Genomic DNA, 24,286 nt, shown 5'->3' on the forward strand with positions numbered 1-24,286 from the left:
CCCCACAGTTAACCTACACGGCATCGCCGTAACATTACACTATCTGTAGCATCATGACTGCACAATGTATCAGTCACAGTATCATAACAGCACAGAATATCAGTGCATCCTCTTTGCCTAACAATAGCATAATATATCCGCGTCCTCTCATGGCATCATAATGGCACATATCTCAACGTACTATATTAGCACAAAACCTCAATGCACATCATAGCCAAATCATGACTGTTATTTATGTCAAATTGTCAGTACGCTTTTCTATCATCATAATTGAGCAATACATCGGAGTAACCTCGAGGCACACTATTTCGGTGTAACCACATAATATCATGATAGCATCTAAGTGAGGCACGCAACACCCATTGGACTCAAAGGGATTCAGCCCCCCCCCCCCCCCCCCCTCGTGTGTGGCAGCCCGGGCTGAGACAGCTCCCGGCGCACACACAGCCGCACCCGAGCACTTCACAGGTCTTTAAAAGACCATTTGCATGTTAATGAGGCCTCGCTGGTGTTTCACCCCTTCTAAGAGCCCCTGCAGCTCCACTCTGCCTATGGCTTAACAGATTCAGCCCCCCCCCCACGAAATTTTTTCTTAGCCCCCCCCCCCCCCGAAATTTGGCTCTAGTTGCGCCTCTGATCTAAGTGCATCCTTATACAATCAAAACACCACACTTTCTCAATGTGCTCTCACGGCGGCATCAAAGTACAGTACCTGGATTTCTGCTCGTAGGATTGTGCTTCTTTCCAGGTGTCCAGGTCCAACTATTTGCGCAAGGCCTGCTCAGTTTCCAGGTCTCCCTGTCACAGCTTCCAAGTGCAGAGGGTCACATCAATTAGAAGGAGGCAGGCCAATGTGCCTCTGAAGATGTGTGATAATTAACTAGAAACCGAGAAGGATGGTTTCACCGTGCGCCTGCTGCATCGTAACTTAGCCTCGAACCTACCAGTACCCCAATGCGGAAGCGGCGGCGGCGGCCGAGACCACGTTATTTAGGCCGCGCAGACTCGCACGTCCACCACGCAGCCTCGCACGTCCCCCACGCAGCAGGTGCTGGGACACCCGGCCACAGGCAGAGAAACACTCTTGGGGGCAGGACGGCACCATTTACAGGGCCGTCATTGGTAGCGCGCTTTTGCGCGCTACAAGATTGACGGCCCTGGAACGGGACCCACAAACGCGGTATGTCGTGCACCGCGGTGCGTGCACTGCAGGCAGCTTACAAGCATGTGTGGTTGCACTTAATACGGCGGCCATGCGTCACTGGTGGCCCGTGGTGGCGGCCTTTATAATTTATTTGGGAACACTGTAGTGACTGACAGTAGTGTCAGTGAGTGTCCCCAAATAAATTATAAAGGCCGCAGCCACGGACCACCAGTGACGCGTGGCCGCCGCCCCCAAAACAATGCCGCCTGGGGCGGACCGCCCCCACCGCCCCCCCCTAGCTACGCCACTGAGACAGCAGCACTAGTCACACCTCCACTCAGCCTCCCAGCTTACAGAGAAACTAGCAGAGGTCAGTGTTGTGGGAGACAGCAAAACTAGTCACACCTCCACTCAACATTCCAGCTTGCAGAGACTGACAGATGTCAGTGCTGAGGGAGACAGCAGCACTAGTCACACCTCCACTCAACCTTCCAGCTTGCAGAGAGACTGACAGACGTCAGTGCTGAGGGAGACAGCAGCACTAGTCACACCCACTCGGCCTCCCAGCTTGCAGAGAGACTGACAGATGTAAGAGCTGATGGAGACAGCAGTGCCAGTCACACCTCCACTCAGCCTCCCAGCTTGCAGAGACACCTGTATTGAGCTATCATGACATATTTCACTGCTGGAGCTGAAGTGCAGTACCAGTGACGCCTCCACCAAGCTTCGCAGCTTGCAGATAGATTGACTTATGTGAGCGCTTTGGGAGACTGTAGTACCAGTGACAACTTCAGTTAACCTCGCAGCTTGCAGAGAGCTACTATGTTATGCTAGGTTGATTTGTATAGAGCAATAATCACCCGATAGGGCATCCAGTAGCTTGGGCAAGGAGTGTAGGTGCGTGTGTGTGGCCCCAAGGTGCTTCAATGGAGAGCCAGTGATATCGCCATTCTGCTTCGCAGATTGCAGAGCTACCACTGAGAGATCAGTGTTGAGGGAGACATTAGCGCCGGTGACACCTCCACTGATCCTCCCAGATTGAAGAGGCCTCTGTAGAGAGCTATCATGACAGATTTCACTGCTAGGGCTAGAGTGCAGTACCAGTGACACCTCCACTGAGCCTCGCAGCTTAGAGCTACTGCTGAAAGGTGTCCCTACTGGGAGTAGACAGCAGTACCGAGGAGGCCTCCAATGACACCTATACTGGACCTCAGAGCTTAGAGCGGAATCTGTAGAAAGCCAACTCTTCCGAGGACAGCAGCACTGGCAAGACCTTCACAGGGTCCTCATCGGAGCCTCACATTCAGCCATCCCTTGAGAGAGCGTCCACAGGCATCTCTGCACCAGCGGAAACTCCACAGAGACATCTTCTAAACTTCGCACCTCTGAGAGACTGTCCATTGACAACTGTCAATTCCCGCACAACTCGTGACTCTTCTAAAGAGCCTGTTGCTAATTTTTCCAGACAGCATTTCTGCACTGGCAAGGTCTCTACAGAGACCTCTACTGAGCCTCATGCACCAAAGACCTCCCTACAGAGTTGTCACTTTCAGAGACACCATTTCTGCACCAAGATACCGCTGTTTACAACCAATATTATCGTGTCCATGCCGACAGTGAGCAAACTATTGAATAGCATCACTATGATTCATTATTAAATTACATTTGAAAATTTACCCGGGATTTCAATGTTACGAAGTTCTTTAAACCAAAGACCGTATTTCCCTACAGCAGAGATGAACGTTTATCACAAAAACTACGAAATAGACCCCATAAAATCACGTGCATAAATCACCCGCAATGAAAGTTTGACATTACACCCATAACCTACTAGTAAACAATCACGTTTAAGATATCGGACAGCATGCATGCATGCATGCTTTCAAAAATCATATTTTAAGACATTTGGTCGACCCCGGGTCAACGGACAGTATCCAAGATCACGTCAGCAGGCTTACATGGAGAGGTGCAGGCACCGTCTACATACATGCATACATGCATGCATTTGAGAGCCCTGCTTACTGACCAGAGCATGCGCAGGCTTGTCTCCAGGGAATGGATTATCCGGTCTTTCTTCTTAAACTGACATCTGATTAACGTCTGCAAATAGAGGATTTAGCAGGAATCGTTACTGTAAGTGCCCAGTGGCAGAATCCGGAGACAGACTGCTTCGTTGAGACAGCAGGAATAAGCAGGGGAAAACAAAACAAATTGGCTGCAGTAGGAAACAATATTGTTATGTATCTTCACATTGGCACACACAGCCAACTGCAGGAATCTGCAATATTGTACCCGTCATTTTCACCAATCATTAATCTGTGGCAATAAGATAAACTTGTCTTCCCATTTCCATTTCAGCTTAGAGTTCCATCAAACGCTCTTCATTTTAGACCCCGTCACCAGGTGATTACTGCTGCCTATGCTTAACTTCCGTCAAACAATTGGGAGGCTACCAGGATAAGTCATCTACCGACTCAAGATCGAGCATAAATTCTTCTTAACAGTTGCTTAACTTTAGGGACCCCCCCCAATCCACGTATAGCTCTTCCATCTTTCAGATCTACCTACAGCTCTCTGACCCCACCCAAATAAGCTCCTGAAATGGAAACATTTAAGGAAGTCAACTGCAGGCTCTGTATTTAGCACTAACACTCTGGGTGTCCAGAGCTGACCATCAAGAGCTGGAGCCATGCCTGATATTCAGGATGTCCACCTCAGATAAATTTACATACAATGGATCTAAAAGGGAACCATTTAGACCTCAACATTCATCTTGAACTTCTGGGCCACATGGACCAATGATGACTTAGATGCTACACTGGGTGCAACTAAGTCACTGTGTCACCTCAGCACTTAATTCCATGAAACAAAGAGCTGTCTACAACACAGAACTACATTTCGCAGACTTGAAAAACAGAGCAACGTGAACTTAATTAAACATACTTCAAAAATGTAAATTGTTACCAGAATACATCATTTTATTAGGGTAGTCTTCACCTGTTTCCCATTCAATAAATGGGACCCAAACACCCCAGCTGCTTATCACTATTGTATCCACCAGCCTCCACCCCAGACAGATCAGTCTATACCTGTGAATAACTTAGTTATCTGTCCAGCACACATCTTCCTCTAGAGCGGCATCCTAGCATGATAACAATTTGGGAGAAAGGTATTTTTGTTGTGTTTGAGAAAAATTGATGCTGTTATGCGTGCCAGTGTTTATTGAATTAAGTGAGATTGACACAGCAGCCTTTGTGCAATATTTATTTCATGTACCCGATTGAAGAATAGTGGAATGATGGTTGTACTACACCACTTGTAGCGGATGAGGTGCAACCCGAAGGAGTAAGCAAATGACAATAATTGAATCAATTGTGTATACCCAGATGGCAAATCCCGATGATAAAAGAAACGGCAGAGTAAAGGATCTAGTAAGATTCTGTGGTGGCCACCCAGAAGCAGAGATGGTGCAATGCAAGAAAATCCACACCCGCCAGAGTAAATGGGTCTGCGGAGTCAACAAGGAAGCACAGAAGGCCACCCCAAGGAAAACCCATGACAAAGTTCCACTGACTGCTTCAGTACATGATGCAACCGGATGATTAAAGAAGTATAATTTAGATGGTGCAACCTGATAATTAAAGAAACATCTCAGTATAGAATGTAATAGGAATTGACGCACTCCACCTAGAAGCAGCAATGGTGCAACCTGGTGATTAAAGAAGCACTTCAGCATAGAATGTAGAATGAATTTATTGGATCCACCCGTAAGTCGAGAATGTGCAACTCAAAGACATCCACAAATGCCACAACAGAATGATCTTCGGGGTCCACAGACACGGATGCGTGAATTCATTTTCTTGCAGCCACTTGTCTGAAGCAAACGCTTTAACAGCACACCATTTCAGCTACGCAGTAGACATGAAAGAAATAACGCCTTTTGATAATTCTGTTTGTCAAGTGATGCCTCATTTCTCCCCTCATGCGGGCATTCACGTTGCATAGCCATCGGCTCATCAACCTGTGTCAGCACTTCCCTGCCTGCAGTATTCAGTATTTCATACACAGCACAGCACCTGGGCAACGTTTTTGCAATCAATTGAAGTTTGTGCACATAAAACGACACTGTCAAGTGTCCTGAGTTAGCCCCCCAGGGCTCTACTAAAGTTGGAACGTGGTAACTTGCTAGGAGAGTGGCATGATGCGTGTCTGGAACAAACCAGACAGAAATAAACGCACTGCCAGTGAGGGCCAGGCAAATGTAGGTCATCAGACGGATCAATGTGCATTGTGCTTCAGATACTCGGCCCCGCTGCTGTTGCGCAGAGACAGCCACCACTTCTCAAAACATCCATTTATACACACGTTAGTGGAAACAAACACTGGCAAAACCAATCGCTCTGGCATTAGCCGATGCTCTTTTGGCTTTGCCAATGATTCTTGGTTTGGGAATGTTTTTTGTATGAAGACAGTCTACAGGTGAGTGCCACGGTGTTGGAGAAGCTTACGTAAAACGAGCGTTGTCTAAAAAGCAAATACGTATATATTTTTAATGTAAAAGCAGACATTGCACTGGTAGGTCATGTTACTATAGGGGATTGCTTATTGACCGGATTTGCACATTGTGCAGGAGCAGAATACCCTCACTTGCAGTCAGGTAAAGTCAATGGCTGAAGTGGGGTACCATGCTGTATGCTGTGGTGGCCAGAAGCAAAATGGGAATGACACTACAGAAGTCAAATGGATGAAGAGGGCAGATTGAAAGCCCTTGTATGCAAGCATGTGTATTATAGATTGCTTCTTAAAAATGAAAGGTCTTGGCTAATTTCAGGCCTAAAGTTTCAAAGACACAAATAAATCACACACAGACTCCACTGCCTCGGCCTCTCATTGCACCTTCTATATTAATCGGCATATATACCAAAACTTTTCAATAATGAAGGTTTCTTGCTCATATGGAGACAAAGGGTGCACATTCCTCCCTATATATTTTATGCTGCAGTTTTGTAAAGTGCTGCATACCATCACCATGCAGGAGCATCAGCCTCCTTCGGCAAGGGTACAGAAGGGAGAATCAATCAACCAGAGAATCCAATGGGACAGGTCCTCTTACAATATGTTGTGGGACAAGTTAAAGCCTTAGTTGGTTCAGACTATCCGTTGAGGATGTCAATGTGGAGCCAATAGCCGGCCTTCGGCATTAGACTTGTAGGACAACTTGATTGGGTGGCGGCAGACGAACTAGTAGTGTCAGGGAAACAAGACTATCCATAAGATCTGAAAACACATTTTTCTTCTACATCGCCTGGTCTTCATTTACAGATAATCATGATGGAGCTTGTGGTTTTACTTTGGCACTGTGGCATTGTACGTTTTCTTAAAATTATGCAGAACCAGAATAGGTTATCATATTTATTATTTCACATTCGTGGTCAAATGAGGGTTAATACATGTAGGCCATCACACCCATCTCTTGTTGGTGGGTAAAGGGTTATGGCTGTTATCGTCACAGTTTAAGTCTTTTCCCAAAACATAAAATCTCATATGCAGTTAATTTTCCATCTAGTCCACTTTCCTCTCTTCTCATTATAATATCCAAGTGAAGACATGGACATAATTCTCTTCTGTTGTCCAGAAATTCAGATTGTTCGGAGAATCACACATTGTCTTCTTTTATTCCTGAGAATAACAGCGGTTAGGGAAGATGCTATAGATACCTGAAAGGGAGAATGCATGCGGTCAGGATAAGCGTTCCCGTTTCCAGTTCGTGCCCACCTAACCTTATTAAAACTCTTTCCCTAGTATCTAGCATCCCATTTGCCAGAAACGGAGAATGACTTGGGGCAGGATATGAGGTCCAGCTTTCCAGTTCGTCCCCATCCATCCCTCCCCGTGACTGGAAACATAATCCCTCTTACGTAGGAGACAAAACTCCCCGGTCTTTTAGAGTGTCTGTTGGTTGGCCAAATGGTCCCCTGACTACTCTACTCTAGAGGGATTGGTTCTAAACTGCTTCTGACTACCCTTATAAGAAGCCCGAATCTGCACCTTTGGCATGCAAATTTCCATGGCATTCTTAATGATTCTCTCTCCGCAACCATTCTGCTATCCTGTCCTCATGACGGCTGGCTGCGAGAACGGCTGCTTTTGTGGTGGCACCTTATCAAACTCTTACCCTACCCGCTCAAGAGGTAGGGTGGATCCACTACAATGCATTAGTTCTGTTGCAGAGTGGAGAAACTGCTCTGAGATGCTAGGATCGGTGGGGTTTACCAACAGCCATCTTGTGAAGCAGTTCTTACTCAACATGCACAACGAACAGAGGCCTCCTGTCCACTGAAAGGAAACAACTTGGAGGTCATTGCCATTCTAACATAGGAACAGGTACACGGAAAATGGGTGGCTCACATATTATTTAAAAAAAAAAAATCATAATTAATATATTCATGCATATATACCAAGAGGGGCTTCCAGTCCGGCTTCATTCATTTGTCAATTAAAGAATCATTCACATTTTGTTTCTGTCCACCACAACCTAAAACAATGGATTTAGGGCAGTTGGCTATCCCACTTCAGCCACTGTCTTTCTTCGCCGTGAGTGATGACATTTTGCTCTTGCACATGTAAACATCTGCCTAAAATGTAGTCCACTTCAGTGCCATGGCTTTTAAACCAATATATGCTGTAAATTCATATTTTCAGTTTAATTCATTTTTTGTGAAGTATAATCTTTCACTTACTTTTTTTGCAAGCATATGCATGCCATCATAAGATAACACTTGTTATTACTTTTATTTTTTAGTGTCAAATGAATAGCTTTGCATAAAAGACAAAAAAGGCAATAAATAAAATTTCAGGGTTACCAAGGCCAGATCTGTTGGCTTAGAAATTCGCGTTGCAATCTCTTTATGTTCTCATGCATCATAGGAGGGAATTGCTAATGTACAATATTCTTCTGTTAAGTTTTCACTGGTGGTCTTGTTTTTGTATGTTAGGTAGCAACCACACTCCCCCAACCAATCCTCGCCTTCCTGCCTGCAGATCAGAATGTATGCACCATGATTTCAATCAATATCTCACACTGTTCATACGTTCAATGACTTCATCCTAAATATCACTGTGGACATCATGACGCATAAATGTAGCGTGAATCTCATGGTTTTAACAGGGATCATCTTCTAGAGAATCCGATGTCCGTAAGAAGTTGCCAACCAAAATAAAGCATTAAACTCATCAGAACTTACGGTGACAAGGTCAGCAATGAAGACTTCCCAGGTTCGTAATAGCCGGAAGAAAGGAAAATATGAGTGGAGGAAGTGGTCGCACATACCAACTAGCTTGTCAGCAATGGAGTCTAACTTATCATACATGCTAACGAAATGTTCCTCAAATGCCAAAACTTGCACAAAAACATTTTAGCCCCTGATTCCATTAACCAACTTTCTTGAAGCCAAATGAACTACATGCACATGCCAGAGAAAATCCAATGGAATACATAAAGTGTTTACTTCTTTTTTTGTTGTTGGAAAAAAGGAGCGGCAGCAAACTATAAACAGGGGGGGACATTCACAGAAACAGGGCACCAAATAGTTGACGATCAATTTCTTTAGTTGGTTTTCAAATAGATAAATGTTGATCAGTAGCTCTAAATCTATAGCATTTGACATAATGAAATATGCCTGCATAGGTAACAGTACTCTTCTTGTTTTGCTCTAATCCTACCTCTCAGACCTGCACTAAACTCATTTGCTTTTCATCGTTCAGCTACCTCATCACAAAAGGTTGGCCACAGAGCTCTCACCAATATAAGTAGGTGTTAAGAGATCCACTCCGAAAGATATGCTGAAGGCACTCTGCTACTGGGAACAATATTGGTATTCCACAAGTTGAAGACTTTCCTAACATCATCAACTCATGAATTATAAATGATTTGATCGGATTTAAAATTGAAATCCTCTAGCTATCTAATAATAATTCTCTTCTACTCACCATTCGTACCAACCTATTCCCACCAGCAGGGTCCGACATCTCCAACTCACATTCTATACCACACTCTTGCTTCTCACATCAGTTAACTTACAAAAGCTGAAACCACTAAATTCTTTCCATGAAGACACTGCCAGTGCAATCTACACAGCGTTTTGAAGTATGGGTTAGAAACTGCAAAGAAGCTCCAGACTGTTGAAGGTCTTGCAGTTGTCTAGACCCTCAGCATGTCAGGCCAGGATCAAATGTGGTCTGGCATAACATTCCTTCACTGGCTTCCCATTAGGAGAAGATATCAACTTGGCTTCTTTACAAACCAACTCATCAGCTCAACCAACTAACTTCTACTGTCTTTACCCTAAGGAGCAAAAACATGAGATCTGCATCTCAACTCAAGAATTCTGCTCTTGCAAAGGACCAGATAGGATGCTTGTTCTTAATCTGTTGCAGTCTCTCACCTATGTACCAACTTCAAGAAATTAGTGCTACATGTAGGTCTGCTTTCTGAAAACGTTTATCTTTATCAATCCCATGTATCTTCCTCTCTTCTCTGTGGTTGTCCAAGCAGCTTGAAGCTACCAGAGATAATCAGGCATAATACATACACTGCAAAACCAAAGGGGATGATGGACGGAGTGCTGAACATTGCAAGTACTCACCCCCAGTCAACTGATTTGGGTTTAATCCATCATCATTCTTTAGCTCACTCCGCCACCCCAGTTCAGACATGGCCATATGCAAATCAGTCTGACCCTGTGCCTCATGGGAACAGTCCAGCCCGAACTGCCAAGCCATGTCTTCCCTGGACCGGAAACAAGCATCCTGGGACCGGTTTCTGGCTAATCAGCCATCATCAGCCAAGCTAGCTTGAATCCAGTGGCAAAGTGAGCAAGGGACCCACGTCTGGGCATACCCTGCCAACTTAGGGCGAACAAAGCAAAACCAAAGGGGATGATGGACGGAGTGTTGAACATTGCAAGCACTCACCCCCAGTCAACTGATCTGGGTTTAATCCATCATCATTCTTTAGCTCAATGCGCCACCCCAGTTCAGACATGGCCATATGCAAATCAGTCTGACCCTGTGCCTCATGGGAACAGTCCAGCCTGAACTGCCTGCATTCAGGCAGAACTACATTCTTCCAGAGGTATTGTTTCTTCCTTCCATTTACCTTGAGGTCAATATCAAGCTCCCAAAATAATCAAGTTCAAGGGTATTACAAACCCACCAAGGTAGTGGTCTTTTTACCACCATACACAAATAAAAGTGATTTACAACTTCAAGTAAAATCCACAGCAGAATATTCGCTCCAATTTACTAAATCATCAAACACCTTACTGTTATTTAGCAATTGTAGAGATCGCATTAATAGAAACGTTAAGTTATATTAGTCATTCATCTCTTACATCGCACCCAAAACGTGGAAAGATCGTCCTCACCACATCATATCCTCTTCCTCCCTTCTTGAGCTCCGCAAGAAGCTGAAGACGTAGCTCTTCGGATAAGCATCTTGGGGACTAAACATCTGCTCAAAAGCCTGAATGCCCTCTCGGGTGATTAGTGCGCTGTACACATCATAATCAACATAACATAACATCCCAGGCACTAATTCACCCAACTATGTGCTTGGGAAGGGGTGGAATCAATGGTGGCAGCAGGGGAGTACCAGCATTGACATCATTGGTCTCCTAAAGCGTTTGTTCTATGTGCATTATTTTATGCTGAAAAAAACAATACAGTTCAGAAAAAAACTATCCATTCATCCCATGTAGTTCTAAACAATCTATATCTTAAATCTAAAAAGGCATAATTGTGTAATTTGCCTTTTCCCTCTCTTATTTGTGTCGGGTGCATATGAATACCTGCAACACTTGAAAGTGCTCTGTTAAACATCTTTGTAGTAATTATTCTTAGCACATTCACATCAGGTTTTCATTTATTTGTGGACTCGTTTTGTGTGTTCCCTTGATCCAGGTCATGCTCCTCTCACCAGGTCCGAGCCTCGCAGTCATTCCCGGCACCGCCTCGCCTTGTTCCCTTGTGTGTTCCACGTCTCATGTGTACGTTTTGATCTGTATACTATTTTGGTTGGTTGGTCCAGCAGCAATTCTGCTGAGGGGTTTTAATAAATGAGCTTTAAAAAAAACATCCCTACGTTCATTTCTACAGTATGGTTGTGGTGTTTTGTTCAACCTCCTTCTTATGACATTCTTGTGTTCAGCAATTCACAACTTTACCATCATGCTCTAGAGTTACGCCCACAAAGCCATTTTATTTGTGATTTTGCATAACACAATCACACTGCCATACACCTACTTCACAGTGTGTCTTGTAGTTGTGTCTATTGTTTCTTTTATGAGGGCCCCAGCCATTGGTCTCACATTTTGATCAGTGTGAAATTGTATTTCAAGCCCCTCAGAAAATCAAACCAGAAGGGAGTAGGTAAGTTCAGAAAAGTTGTGAAGAGCCTGAATGCTGGTGTCTCTCTGGCTACTGTGTATTGCTGGGCCAGTGCACGCGGCAGAGGGGGTGTGTTGGGAGGTATTGGTTCACAATCAGCTTTCTCAGATCACTGCTTTCCATAAGGGTATGGTCTTCATTCCTGAATTATAGACCGCTTCTTTACACTTCCAGTGAATGTCTGAGATAGCACCAAAGCTGAGCACCACTGGCTTCTGGTAAACTTTCCTTTGTCTTTTTTTTCCCCACCTTATTGTCTTCCAGCAGGTTAAGGAGGACTGGCTAAATGCCAGTACCCTACTTGGGATGGAGCGAGGGGCTAGAGGCCAGCCACTGGGTTTACTTGGTTCACCACTCCCAAAGAGCTAGTTAATAGTGGGCAGCACTTTAAGGTCAATTCTCTGTTCCACTGGGAGGCAATGGACGATTTTCAAATTGGGATTTACGACTGGTCCGCTTCCTGAGGTTAAGACATGGCGTTGCAGTTTAGTTTTGCATTCCCGTCAGTTTCATGATCTACACATTGGGAAGGTCTGCAAGGATGGTGTTGCAGTAACCCGTTAAAGTAGTATCAAGAAACATTTGTTTGAAAAGGGCAGCGTACACTAAGAGGATGCACACGTTTTTACGGATTCGAAACCACAGAGGGTTTCCAGAGTTTGAGGCTCTGTTTAGAAATAACTAAAATCATAGGTATTAGAGTAGAACGTTACGCTCCTCACAAATTAGAAATATTAATGGAAAACAAGTACGGGACTAGACAGACCTTCCATGTTAAAGGTTCTGCCCTCCTGGAATGGATGTGCCTTTGTTGACCTTTGGGTGACAGAGGTCACGAACACCTGGCTCTTGGTCCACACATACTTTGTTAAACAAAAATATCCAATTCATGTACCAATCCCCCTTCAGTGATTTGGTTCACCTTTTCTCCTTCATCCCTCACCTTTTTTTGTATTTCAGTATGTCACTGTCATTTATAATATGAAACTACTAGGTAATGTAACATCATGGGATGACCCTACTCACTTGGGTACTAGAGTACAATGTATCACACAAGAGTCATCGCTCCGTTTTGTGATTTCAAGTGATAAGCAAACTATGGAGCATATTCTGAGTGAATCCTTTGATTCTTGCGCATCTACAAGTTAAAAAAAAGAAATATTTTCATGTGAGCTATCTTTCAATTGCATCAGGAAGACGATGCCCCTTACTGTTTAAAATACTTTGTTTCGTATAATGAACAGTTAGTTGCCTTTCTTTATGTAGTTTGAGTGCACACCTTGTATTTTTATATCTTTCCCATTTTCATTTCCCCAGATGTTCATATTCCAATCAACGTGTATGGTACAGAGAGCACAATAAAGAAAACAACAAATATCCGCATTGAACGTAAATTAACAGCCATCATCCACAACAATGCATTCACTGCGCATCCCTGATACTGGGGCAAAATTCCTTTTTTCGAGACTGTGTTGTATGTGAAGTACCATAGGACATTTGTCGTGTCCACTGCTTCGTACATGTGTAGCAGTAAGGTCACCTTCCTTATAGTGAAGTCCTAGATTCCATCCTGTCAAAGATGTAGCTACGGTCACTTGACATTAGAATGTCAGGCCGACTTGAAATGTCACACTGCAAATACCAGAGGGAACATGCCATCCTCAATCACAGGCAAACAGAGCGGCCACTCTTATGTAAGAGGAAAAAGGTCTGCGTTTTCAAAAATTTGCTGGAAAACGCAAATCTGGGGAAAACAGGTGCTTGTGTAGGTATATGACCAAGTAGTATGAAAACTGAACCATAACAAATACCTTTCAAGAAAAAAACTACCAATGTTTAGAAAATGTTCCCTCCCAGAAAGCTACAGTATTTAAATGGTAAATGTTCCGTCATTTTTTATAACCTATTTACTCTAAAGTATCACCATGGAATAAGTGAGAATCAGGTATATTAACACAATTCTATTGTCAATTTCCCACAGAGATGGCAGAACCTATCCAGCAGCTGACGAGAAATAATCGCCCGCAAGAGAGGGAGACGGTGCCTTTTCTGGTACTACATCGCAAAGAAAAGGTAATCCAAATCCCTACTCTTCGAAACGCTAAAGGAAAATGTTCATCTGACCTTGCAAGTCAAGAAGCACTGTTTTTTCTGGTCACTGTGGTTTTGCACACTACAGTTCATAGTGATGGCTTAAAAATTATTAACAGTTTATGAACACTGATGCACCTAATAGGAACAGCCGCGTATTAGAAAATCTATCCTCGTTCCTAACCCAAACATTGTCTTCAGGCCATGTTGACATCATTCAAGGCAGGTGAAGGAGTAAGAGGTAAGTTAATAGCACGGTAAAGGATAGGAAAACTAGAAGGAAGCGGCAAGACTTGGAGGGAATGTGATAATGGTAAATGCAGCATGGAGTTAAAGAAACCGCCATGGTTATTCATATGAAATCAAGAGGTAGATGGAGTAGAACGCTTCTAAGCAGAAAGATGTAAATGATGAGCGAGCTAGCTAGGGTATGAGGGTCCTTAGGATCCAACCATTTCTCACAAGTACACAACAAATCTATTCAAACACAGAAAGGTGCAGAAAGTGAATCGAAACCCACACTAAAATATTAAACATACAAATGAAACTTATCTTAGTCAGATCATGCTGCTTGAAAAGAGATCTATAATGCTGCAAGCAAATCCACTTCTTTGGGAAAAATACAAACAACTAGCACAGTAAAATCTACCAAGATCCTGGGCATTGTTTAACATTTCTGTTCCATACAAAAGGCAGCAATATATCATCACTTTCGGCTTGTAAGAGCAATATGTGAAATGGCCTCAGAAGAGCCCAATCCTAAAATGTTCCATGGCCTGTCAAAGTCTTGTCAACCAGATCAATATGGAATACACGACTTTTAGAGTTATTCTAAATGCGCTTCTTGAAAGTACAGCCAGGAAAGAAACACTGCACTGTCACCGAGTTATGATAGCCTTCATTTATTTTCCCTATTCACAATAGTCTTAGGAACAAGTGTGATAGATTCATATTGTCAGCAAACAAGGAACAGGTTTATGGTCATCCCTGCTTTGCTAGAGCAGCAATGCTTCCAAACAGGAGCAAAGTGAATGGGATTCAAATCAAGAAGTATGTGCCCAGAGTTCATGATAATTTCAGAGAGGAGTAAATGACAAAGAAACAAAATCAGTAACAAAAATTAGATGGTGCGAAAAGAGCGCAAGTGAAACACCATGTATATCACACACAGATTCGCTCCAAGATGACTCAGGACAGCAGATGAGAAACCTATCAAATTCATGCTGTAAAATTAGTCATTTGAACATGTCCAAGGTATTGGACAGGATTATATTTTATTCCTACTTCCTTTGTTCTCTTCAACACCTCACTCAAAACCAAATTTACGGTAAGGATGGAGTTGTAGCTCCTACAGGTGACATTACAGACATTTACGTGTTCAACACAGTTTCAGTGTCTAATGTTTAGGAACATGTGGTTATTTCTCCTACTCAATTAAGACTCTCAGGACTTAATGGTTGCTATGACTTTCCCACTGGTACTAGCTGTTGCAGTTTAAATCTCACACTGTTTGAGCCACTATTTAATAGAATTGAGCAGACCATGTTTATTCGATACATATACAATTTAATTGAGGAAAACATTAAATACAATATAAGTATTAAAAAAATACATTCCAAACCCAATGTCTTGTTATAGACCATTTTATATCAACATTAAGCTACTAACAGTAAAAAAAGAGATATCCAAAATTAAATAGAAATGGTTGTGACAAGGGTAGACCAAAGGTTAAAAAAAGGACATAGTAGTAGCTGATGTCACAACCCAGTAGAACATTCACCTTAGAAGAAGTAGATCTCCTCGTACCTCAAAGTTTGTAGTTTCTTTTTCTCAGTGACCAAAGATTCATGGTCTACTGCAGACGATGTCAGTAGTACTGCTTAATTTGACTACATGCAAGTATAACCAAACAACAGGACACCATAGTGTCAAAGACCAATTCACAGAGATAAGGGTTTATGTCCAATAAGGTCATCGCTTTTCCTTCTAATCTTATTCTTCTTACATTAGCCAGATCAAGGCACAATGCAGTCCATGATCAGATTTCGAGATCACAAAGTAAGGCTTTTTATATTTTTTCCTGGATGAGTGTGTTGCCACACCTACCAGCAGTAAAAGAACTGAAAGTAAATTGTCCCCGATAACCAAGTTAATAGCACAGTGAGATACAGGGTACCCCATGAACTCAAACTCAATCAATAATGCTCTCCCCGTACATAGAATTTCTCTGTTGCAACCAAGTTCCAGAACATGTTTGACAAATTAGTCATCATCAAGCAAAAGAGGCTCACATTTAAACTAGCTGCAAGTAGAGCATGCATTCTGAATGGGTGATAAGACCTTGTTGATGCGCCTGACCTACATATACATCAGGAATTAAAACAAGTTATGAGGCAGTAGATGTCTATCCCAATGCTCCTTATTGCCCCTACAAACTAACAAATAAGAAGCAAGCAAAGTGGAGTGACAATAAAGCGAACCAATGGTAAGCAATGTGTGGGCTCTAAGCCAACTGTAAGCTGACATTAGGGGCCTGATTACAATGTTGGTCGGAGGCTTTCCGACCGACATTGTGGATTTACACTCGGACCACCGTATACAATGATGGTGGTCGGAGTGTTAACCGTCCGGGGGAACAGACTTGGCTCTGAGTGGCTCAAGGAGCCCGACGGCCAGTCAGAACGGGCTCATAATCCCTTAGGGATGGCATTTCTGCTGTCGGGATTATTATGTCTGTTTCCGACAGCCTCTCCATGTCGGCCTATCCGACATGGAAAGGCTGTCGGAAAGTGACTTTGGGGGCGCAGGGCCCCCTTCACCTCTAGCCCTCCAGTTGTGGCCTGAGGAGGCACCTGTGGTGCCCCCTGAAAATCCCTGCTTTGTGTGCCACACCGTGTAGGGACTTTCACAAACTCCTATTTTTCAATGGGGGCTTGTGCTGCGGGCAGTTTCCACACAAGCTCCCATAGAGAAATGAGAGTTTGCGACCGCACCATGTGCGGTTGCATCCTAATTCGGTTTGCGGAACCGCCAATCTATGGTCGACCGAATCCCACACCGAGACATGTCTATCGAAGGCAACTCCAACGACATCGTAATAAGGCCCCAGGTCTTATCGCCAAAAGACCGTTTGCACTGTCTGGTAGGCAAGGTCTTAAAACCCGAGCATAGCACCCTTATTTGTGACACTGATTTGTGTATGCATGTAGTCTGTTTAGTGTGACCCTGGGATAATCCCCTGGCCTCGGGTCACAATACAAAATTGCTCCAAAGCTACAAACCACAGTGACTTCCAGTGCACAATAAAATATACTACTTTAATCCTCAAATGTATTGTTTAGTACCAATTACTCAATTTCCACACTTTTTTCAATCCAGAAAAAGTTCATTGTTTTTTATTTCTCAGGCATAGTATTTTCATGAGCATCTCAGTACATCATCATACCTTGAGCTCACAAGCATTTCGCTTTCATATGAGACTTATTTGGTTCAATAAAAACATCCCAGTACATTTGATCAGTGGAACTTCATTATTTAAGTGTGGCAGGTAAATACTTTGGAAAGTTACACTGCCAAACACATTCCTCTACAGCCATTTGAAAACGAATCTTAAAGACTGGAAGTCATCACGAGGGATGCATTTAGGTTTTTGTTTTACCGACTCATTGTGGCCCCTGACTTGTATGACTCACTTGTAAAAGGGTTTCTTCTTCGAGACTGAAATGTGACATTTCCGTGGGTGGTCTGTTAGGCGCTACAAATCTGAACGGGAAAAGGTGGGAGTTTGCATTGGCTCATGCACTTGAACGGATGAGAGAGTAAAATGCATTACATTTGAATTTCATTGCGAGTCAAAGCCAGCATTTCAAAAACTCTCAGGCGGCAGGCGATTAACGTGGGCATACGTAGTTAATTATTACCTCGCAATCATCTAACATGTTTGTAGTATAAAGGAACTTGACCTCCTGTTTTATACCCTAGTACCTCTGTTAATAATACAACTCACCCTGTGCCGCGTGTGCCCACTCATACTTACCGCCCTTGAGTGTCTATGATGTTGTAAATACATGACCCTGCACACAGCCATTCAAATACTACTTCATGTAGATAAATTATCCGCACAGGACGGTTGTGTTTCGCCTCCATCTTTGCTTATGATGTATATCAATCAGGTTGTAATGTACCTCGCGCACTGCACCAATGAGGAACACTTCTTGGTGGCAACTAGATATACACACTTAAAAATTATACTTTGTGTCACCCACCCCCCATGCGCTTTTAAAATCTATTAAGTTATCTGAATTTTGTAAACAGGAGTGGCCTGCCCATTAAGACAACAAATAAAAATTATATCTTGCTACAGTACATAAATCCTTTAGGTAAAATGCAATCAGATAGGTGACTCTAGCAAATGTTTTTTTGAAATTGAAATCGATTACCTAAGCATCAGGGGATGCCCACATACCAAGTGGTTTAAACAGCTTTAGAATAGTGATAATTCATTGCTCCAGTATGATGGTACCACACTGGCGTTTGCAGCTAGGGGGGGGGGGGGTGGGCGAGGGGGCATACCCCTGGTTTTGGTATAAGTCCAAAGCCCAATCAGTGGCTTTTGATACTGGCAGAGGTAGGGTATATGGAGATCTCACCAAGCTAGCTGTGCCTTAAAAGCTGTTCCTGACAAACCTGTTGAGTCTTCCTTTGGTCCACAACTCCCCTGAAACCATTCAGAGAGACCATGCGAGATCTTGAGCCTGAGAGGCTATGGTAAGCAACATTGGTTTCAATCGGTATGCCAATGCATGATGTAAACAGGTTTCGAACATCTGTGGTGTGCACATGTATCCTTAACCTCCAGAACTATTTCAGTCATAGTATCAAAAGACTACAAGTGAGTTGATTAAAAAAAATATATATTAACCAACGACTTAGTCGGCCGAGAATTTCTATGTATTAAATGTGACTCAATTTCAACAGTATCCACTTAAAATAGAGTTCCATGTGGCCAAGTTCTTGCACGTTAAATTTTGGTTTTCCATAGTACCATTTTATTCCTTCACTCAATCCTAGGCACCACCATATGGTCATTTCAAATACTATAACTACTCCTTCGGGTTCTATTATTCTGCTAGCCCTAAACACTAGTCACATTACTGGAGGTTGTTTTTAAACTGTTTTAAAAAATACTGGAATTACAGAGTAGCTTTTAGAACTTGTGAAATAAACACAACTTCGTCCATGTCTTTTACAGATGCAAGGCTTCTGTTTTCTGCATGGAATATCTGTGACAGATACTTGGATCTGATGACATGATTTCAGCCTGCCATATGCTGATTGATTGATTGATTGATGCTGGTATTTATAAGTTACCCAATGGTGCAGAATAGGAATAACTAATGAAGCCTGTCTTGAATATCTGGGTTATTGCTTACGTTATATAGAATATTACATCATTAGTTATTTTTCGTTATGGCTGTAACATAATAATGTTTTGTTTGAATAAGCTTTTATTGGGCTATCAAGCCAAGTTATACAGCATCCTGAATGTATATGACATGTTAATTTTATATAACCTTGCCGCTAGGCACTCTTGCAATATATTCTCAGGCCTAGGCTTTACATGTTTTTGCTTCTTCTTACAGTGGATTGTATCAGTAGCTTATGTTATGTTAAAAGATATTTGTAAAACGCAGCGGTCACTCCGGGGAACATCATGGCGCTGAAACTGATCGTTTAGCGGACAGGGTGATTGAGGCTGGAAAAGGATTGTTTAGATGAGTGCTCTACATAGTGCATCAGGGGCCGTGAAAATCCAGGTTTTCAGGGTCTTCTTGAAGAGAGTTTCTGATTGGATGAAACGGAGGTTATTAGGGAGTTGGTTCCAGGCTTTGGACCTTATCACTGCAATTGATTTCCTCCCTTTTGAGACACATCTGAAAGCTGGGGGTTTTAATAAATTTGCGTTGGAAGATCTGAGGGTGCGGCATGGTAAATAGCGTGCAAACCTGGACCGAAGGTACTGGGGGCCTGAGGATTGAAAGCTTCTAAAGGTAATAGTCAAGATTTTGAACAGGTTTCTTTTAAGGATCGGTAACCAATGGAGTGCTTCCAGAGCAGCCGATGCTGATGATTTTCTAGGCCATTTTAGTACTAATCGGGCTGCAGCATGTTGTACCATCTGAAGTTTGCGTACGACCGATTTGTTGGCTCCTGCATAGAGGCTGTTGCAGTAGTCAATTCTAGATATAATTAAGGCCACTGCAACGGTCTGTCTCGCCATGCTGGGGAGTAGGTCAAATAATTTTTTAGTGATTTGATCAAGTGGAAGCAGGTGCCAGCCACTGACAGCGATTGCTGGTGGAAGGTCAGAGCTGCATCAAGTTTGACCCCCAAGTTTCTGGCTGCTGTTACTTTATTTGGGGTTAGAGGGGGTGTCGGCCAGCCACCATAGACTGGGGCAAAAAGCATTCCCTTTCCCCAACAGCATGATTTCATTTTTTTCTGAATTACACCTCAAGTGATTGGCTTTCATCCAGTGAAAAACCGCTGTGAGACATTGAGGGAGGTTTTCCTCAGCCAATGTAGTGTTTTTATCTATAACCAGAATTAGCAGCGTGTTGTCCGCATACGAGATGGTCTCGATGTTAAAGGACATCAAGCTAATCAGTGTGGCCATATAAACCTTAAAATGCATTGGACTCAGGATGGACCCTTGCGGGACCCCGGAGAGCAAAGGCTTTTCTGCTGACTGGTATTGTCCAAATGAGATGACTTGCCTTCGGTTTTAAAGGAACGATTTTAACCAGGCCAGAGTAAGGTGAGAAATGCTGTAGGGTTCAAGGCGGTCTAAGAGAATGTCATGCAAGACCGTGTCGAAAGCAGATGATAGGTCCAATAGGACCAACACAGCGTTCCTTCCCTGGTCAAGGGCGGCTTTAAGGGATTCAGCCGAGTACAAGAGGGCTTATTCTGTAGAGTGCTGTGGCCTAAAACCAGATTGGTTTAGGTGTAGGATATTTGCTCCTTCCAGGTAGGTCATAAGTCGTGAGTTAACTAGTTTTTCCATGATCTTACTTAAACAGGGCAGTAAAGAGATGGGGTGAAGGTTAGTGAGGGTGGTGGGGTCGGCGAGCTGTTTCTTTTTAAGCGGTTTGACTGCAGCGAGTTTCCACTCATCAGGAACTCTCGCTAGAGACAGGGAAACATGTATTATACTGTTGATGACTGGATTGACAGGGTCTATCAGAGCGTGTAAAATTAAGGGAGGGCAGGGGTCAAAAGGTGACCACGATTTAACAGCCAGGGTAGCCTGACGGGTTTGGTCTAGACTGACATTTTGGAAAACTCGAAGGGAAGGTCTGTTTATTTCAGAACACCATCTTGATACTTGTAGAAGGGACATCTTTTTGTAATGACTCGACCTTCTGCCCCAAAAAGTCCGCTATGCGGTCACAGAAAGACTGTGATAGAGGAATCTCTTGTTTAAGTGACGTGGTGTTTAAAAAAGAGTTGACTATCTTAAAGATAGTTTTTTGGTTAGAATTAGCCAGTTTGAGCATTTCGGTGAAGTGGTATTTTTTGGCAGCTTTTATGTTTTGATGGTAGTTTTTTAAGGGCAACCCTGAACTCGGTTCGTTCTGTCTGGTTATATTTTAGTCGCCATCAACGTTCCAATTTCCTGCAGTGGCTGTGCATGTCTTTCAAGTTTTGAGTTTACCATGGGGCAGAGGGTTTCTTAAACGGGCGGTTCTTTTGAGGACAGGGGGATGCAAAGCAATCCCTCAGGGTGGATAGCCACAGTGTGAAACATTTGTTGTCTTCAACTGGGTCCCCCGACAGTCTGGGCTTGCATTCTAAGGCTTTTAGATTGAGATCAGGATGGGCTGCCATATCATTCCACCTGGGCTTTGACCTTTGGGTGGTGGGTATGTGGCCTTTGTGATTTTTCGTGTGCTCACACCTTATTTCTAGAGGTATACACGTTTGATCAGACCAGGTAAGGCTAACTGGGTCCTTAACTGTGAGGGTCGTGAGGTTTGAGCAGATACCATCCAGGGTGTGACCAGCATTATGGATGAGAGTAAGTATGTTCTGTTCTAGGCCAAGTGTAGCCATGGTTTCTCTGAAATGTGTTGCACCAGGATCACTTTGGACATCTAAGTGAATATTAAAGTCTCCAAATAGGGTGAAATTGGCGAATCTGAGAGCGAGTGAGCTCACAATATCTCCTATGCTGTCCAAGAAGATCTTATTGCGGCCTGGTAGGCGGTAGACCAAGGCTCATGAGAAGGTAAAAGAGTCCTCTAGTTGGAAGCAGAAGCAGAAGCAGACACTCTCTGCCCCTCTGAGGTCAGATATTTCAAATACTGAGCATTTCAGTGTGCTGCAATAAATAATCGCCAGACCTCCTCCCCACTGGTCTGTCCTGACTGTGAATAAGATAGTGAGGGGGGAGTGCACAAACGATATATGGGTTGCACAAGGATTTAAGCCAGGTTTCGGTTATAATGAGGCAGTCTAAATTGTCACTTAGAATAAGGTCATAGATGTATTGAGCATGTTTGCATAGTGATCATGGTTTGATGAGACCTCCTCGTAAGTAGGTCGGTTCGGGGCTGTTTCCTGTCGGTGTGTCTTGTATGGGAAGACTGTTTTGCAGTTTCTACAGCAGATTGGGCCGCTCCATTTAGCAACATTGAGGGGATTTTTACATTTGTGAGAGCTGTTTTTAAGGGCCAAGAGAAATTCTCTAGTGAAACATGTACCTTGTAAAAATTGGGCAGCATTTCTGGCGCTAGACGAGTTCCGGAAGTGGACAGGCGCAGAAGTGCTTGCCTTTGGCACACCCGCAGCACGTCCGCTGCACGTAGGCACCATCCCCTGGTTAAGTACAGGGAGGGAGGGGGCTCAGGGAGGAGACTAAACAGTCTCCCTCCCAAGAGGACGGCCGCTAATGGCCCCACGGAAGTGAAGAGAAAGCTGAAAGTTGCGTCCTCCCTCCACTCAAACAGCAAGATTGTTACGTGGACCGGGGTAACATTAGCAATTAAGATTAACAGCGCTTGAGACTCGGCGAGTGACCAAAAATAAAAGAAGTACACTAGTAAAAACAGGCAGAGGTTACTTAAAACACAGTTAACAATTAATTAGTTTAAAATAGACCGGCCCACAAAGGTACCTGTCCGCAGCTTATGTATGTTTTATGGATCTTTAACATCCACAATTAATTCGTTTGACTGATAATGGATAGTTTCCTGTAACCAGTGGCGTGCATATGCTAGGATATTACCAGACATCTGAGCCTTCTAGAGCTCTAACTGTAACTTTATGCTCGATTGCTCAACCAAGCATATTGCAGTCTATTTCTGGTTTGCATCCTTCATGGGCTCCTAAGATTCTCTCCCCCTCAACCCCACCCTCCATTATGGAAGATCACTTCATTGGCCACCAGATATAGGTGGACAACATCCATATTTACCGCATGCCTGAGAAAGTATCAGCGGAAGACTGTATGAAGTTCAGCTGTCCCCATCATGAATGTAAGAATACAGAGATCATATTCAATGAGCCCTTCTCCCCTCCCTATCAGCCGGCCAAATGAATCCGACCAGTACAGAAAATCTGCAATCTAGGTGTACTGTTTAACAGTGTCCAGCCAACTCTGCTAGCTATGTAGAACTCCCATTCATTAAATAGCACTGGTTCTTGCTTTGACTACTGCAACACCTTAAACAGGGCTTTAAAAAAGCACCTTTAACCCCTTCCCCGCTCATGACGGAACCGTTCCGTCATGAGCCACGGTTGCCGTGTGCTCATGACGGAACGGTTCCGTCATGACACGCCCGTTGGCGGCCGCTCCGCCTACGCGGCGCTGTTTCCCCGCCTGTGCGGGGGGACAACGCAAATGGGCGGAGTCATGACGGAACCGTTCCGTCATGAGCACAGCTCAACTGTGGTTCATGACGGCGCGGCTCCGTCATGAGCACAGGCCCACCGCGCTGCCCCCCTGCCCCCCCCAGCGCTGCAGCGGAATGTCCGCAGCAGCGAAGGGGTTAAAATCTACGTCAAACATAAAATGCAAAAACAAACAGTGCACTGAATGGTGAGCAGCTATTTCACAAACGTCTGTAAAAGTGCTAATGCAGATTTTTGAGCTCATAAGCTAGTGCAACATTTTCATGCTTGCATATAAATAGGATTATTTTCAATAATAATATGATTATTATTATTCAATAACCGATTACAGACATTTTCTGTACTGAAACTCCTATTATAAGCTATCGGAAAGTTGAAAACACCCCAAACTTTATGGGATATTCTAGGGCTCAAAAGTGGGCAAGACACTGTGGAACAGGAGGAGTTTTACTTTTCAGTTGACAACACATTACTCCTTTGCAATACTTCTATCCTGCAGCCTGAGAAGAATGAGTTGAGTGCCCCTGTGGTTACAGCTATCCCCAGGCTTTTGGGGCACAAACTGAAGTTCCAGGTGGTGAACGCTGTCTTTAACTTTCAAGTACATAATTATCTTACGTTAAACAAGTCGCATTCGATGACAACCATACAGAGTAATTTGTTTTACTTTGTTGTTGCACTGAACAGGTA

The 24,286-nt window shown here is 43.6% G+C and overlaps 2 protein-coding genes across 3 annotated transcripts in view; one reads left to right on the forward strand and one right to left on the reverse strand.

Annotated features, from left to right (window-relative positions):
• The window catches only part of FANCM (FA complementation group M), a 797,274-nt gene that overhangs the window by 550,406 nt on the left and 222,582 nt on the right, over positions 1-24,286 (reverse strand). The window lies entirely within an intron of this gene.
• Positions 1-24,286, forward strand: part of LOC146799481 (heme-binding protein 1-like) — a 55,231-nt gene that overhangs the window by 5,715 nt on the left and 25,230 nt on the right. The window contains exon 2 of the mRNA XM_085627036.1: positions 13,572-13,663. Within this exon, the coding sequence (XP_085483162.1) occupies positions 13,572-13,663 (92 nt within the window). The remainder of the gene's footprint in view (positions 1-13,571; positions 13,664-24,286) is intronic.

The sequence above is a fragment of the Triturus cristatus genome, chromosome 9 (genome assembly GCF_964204655.1).
Source record: "Triturus cristatus chromosome 9, aTriCri1.1, whole genome shotgun sequence".
NCBI classification, from domain to species: Eukaryota; Metazoa; Chordata; class Amphibia; order Caudata; family Salamandridae; genus Triturus; species Triturus cristatus.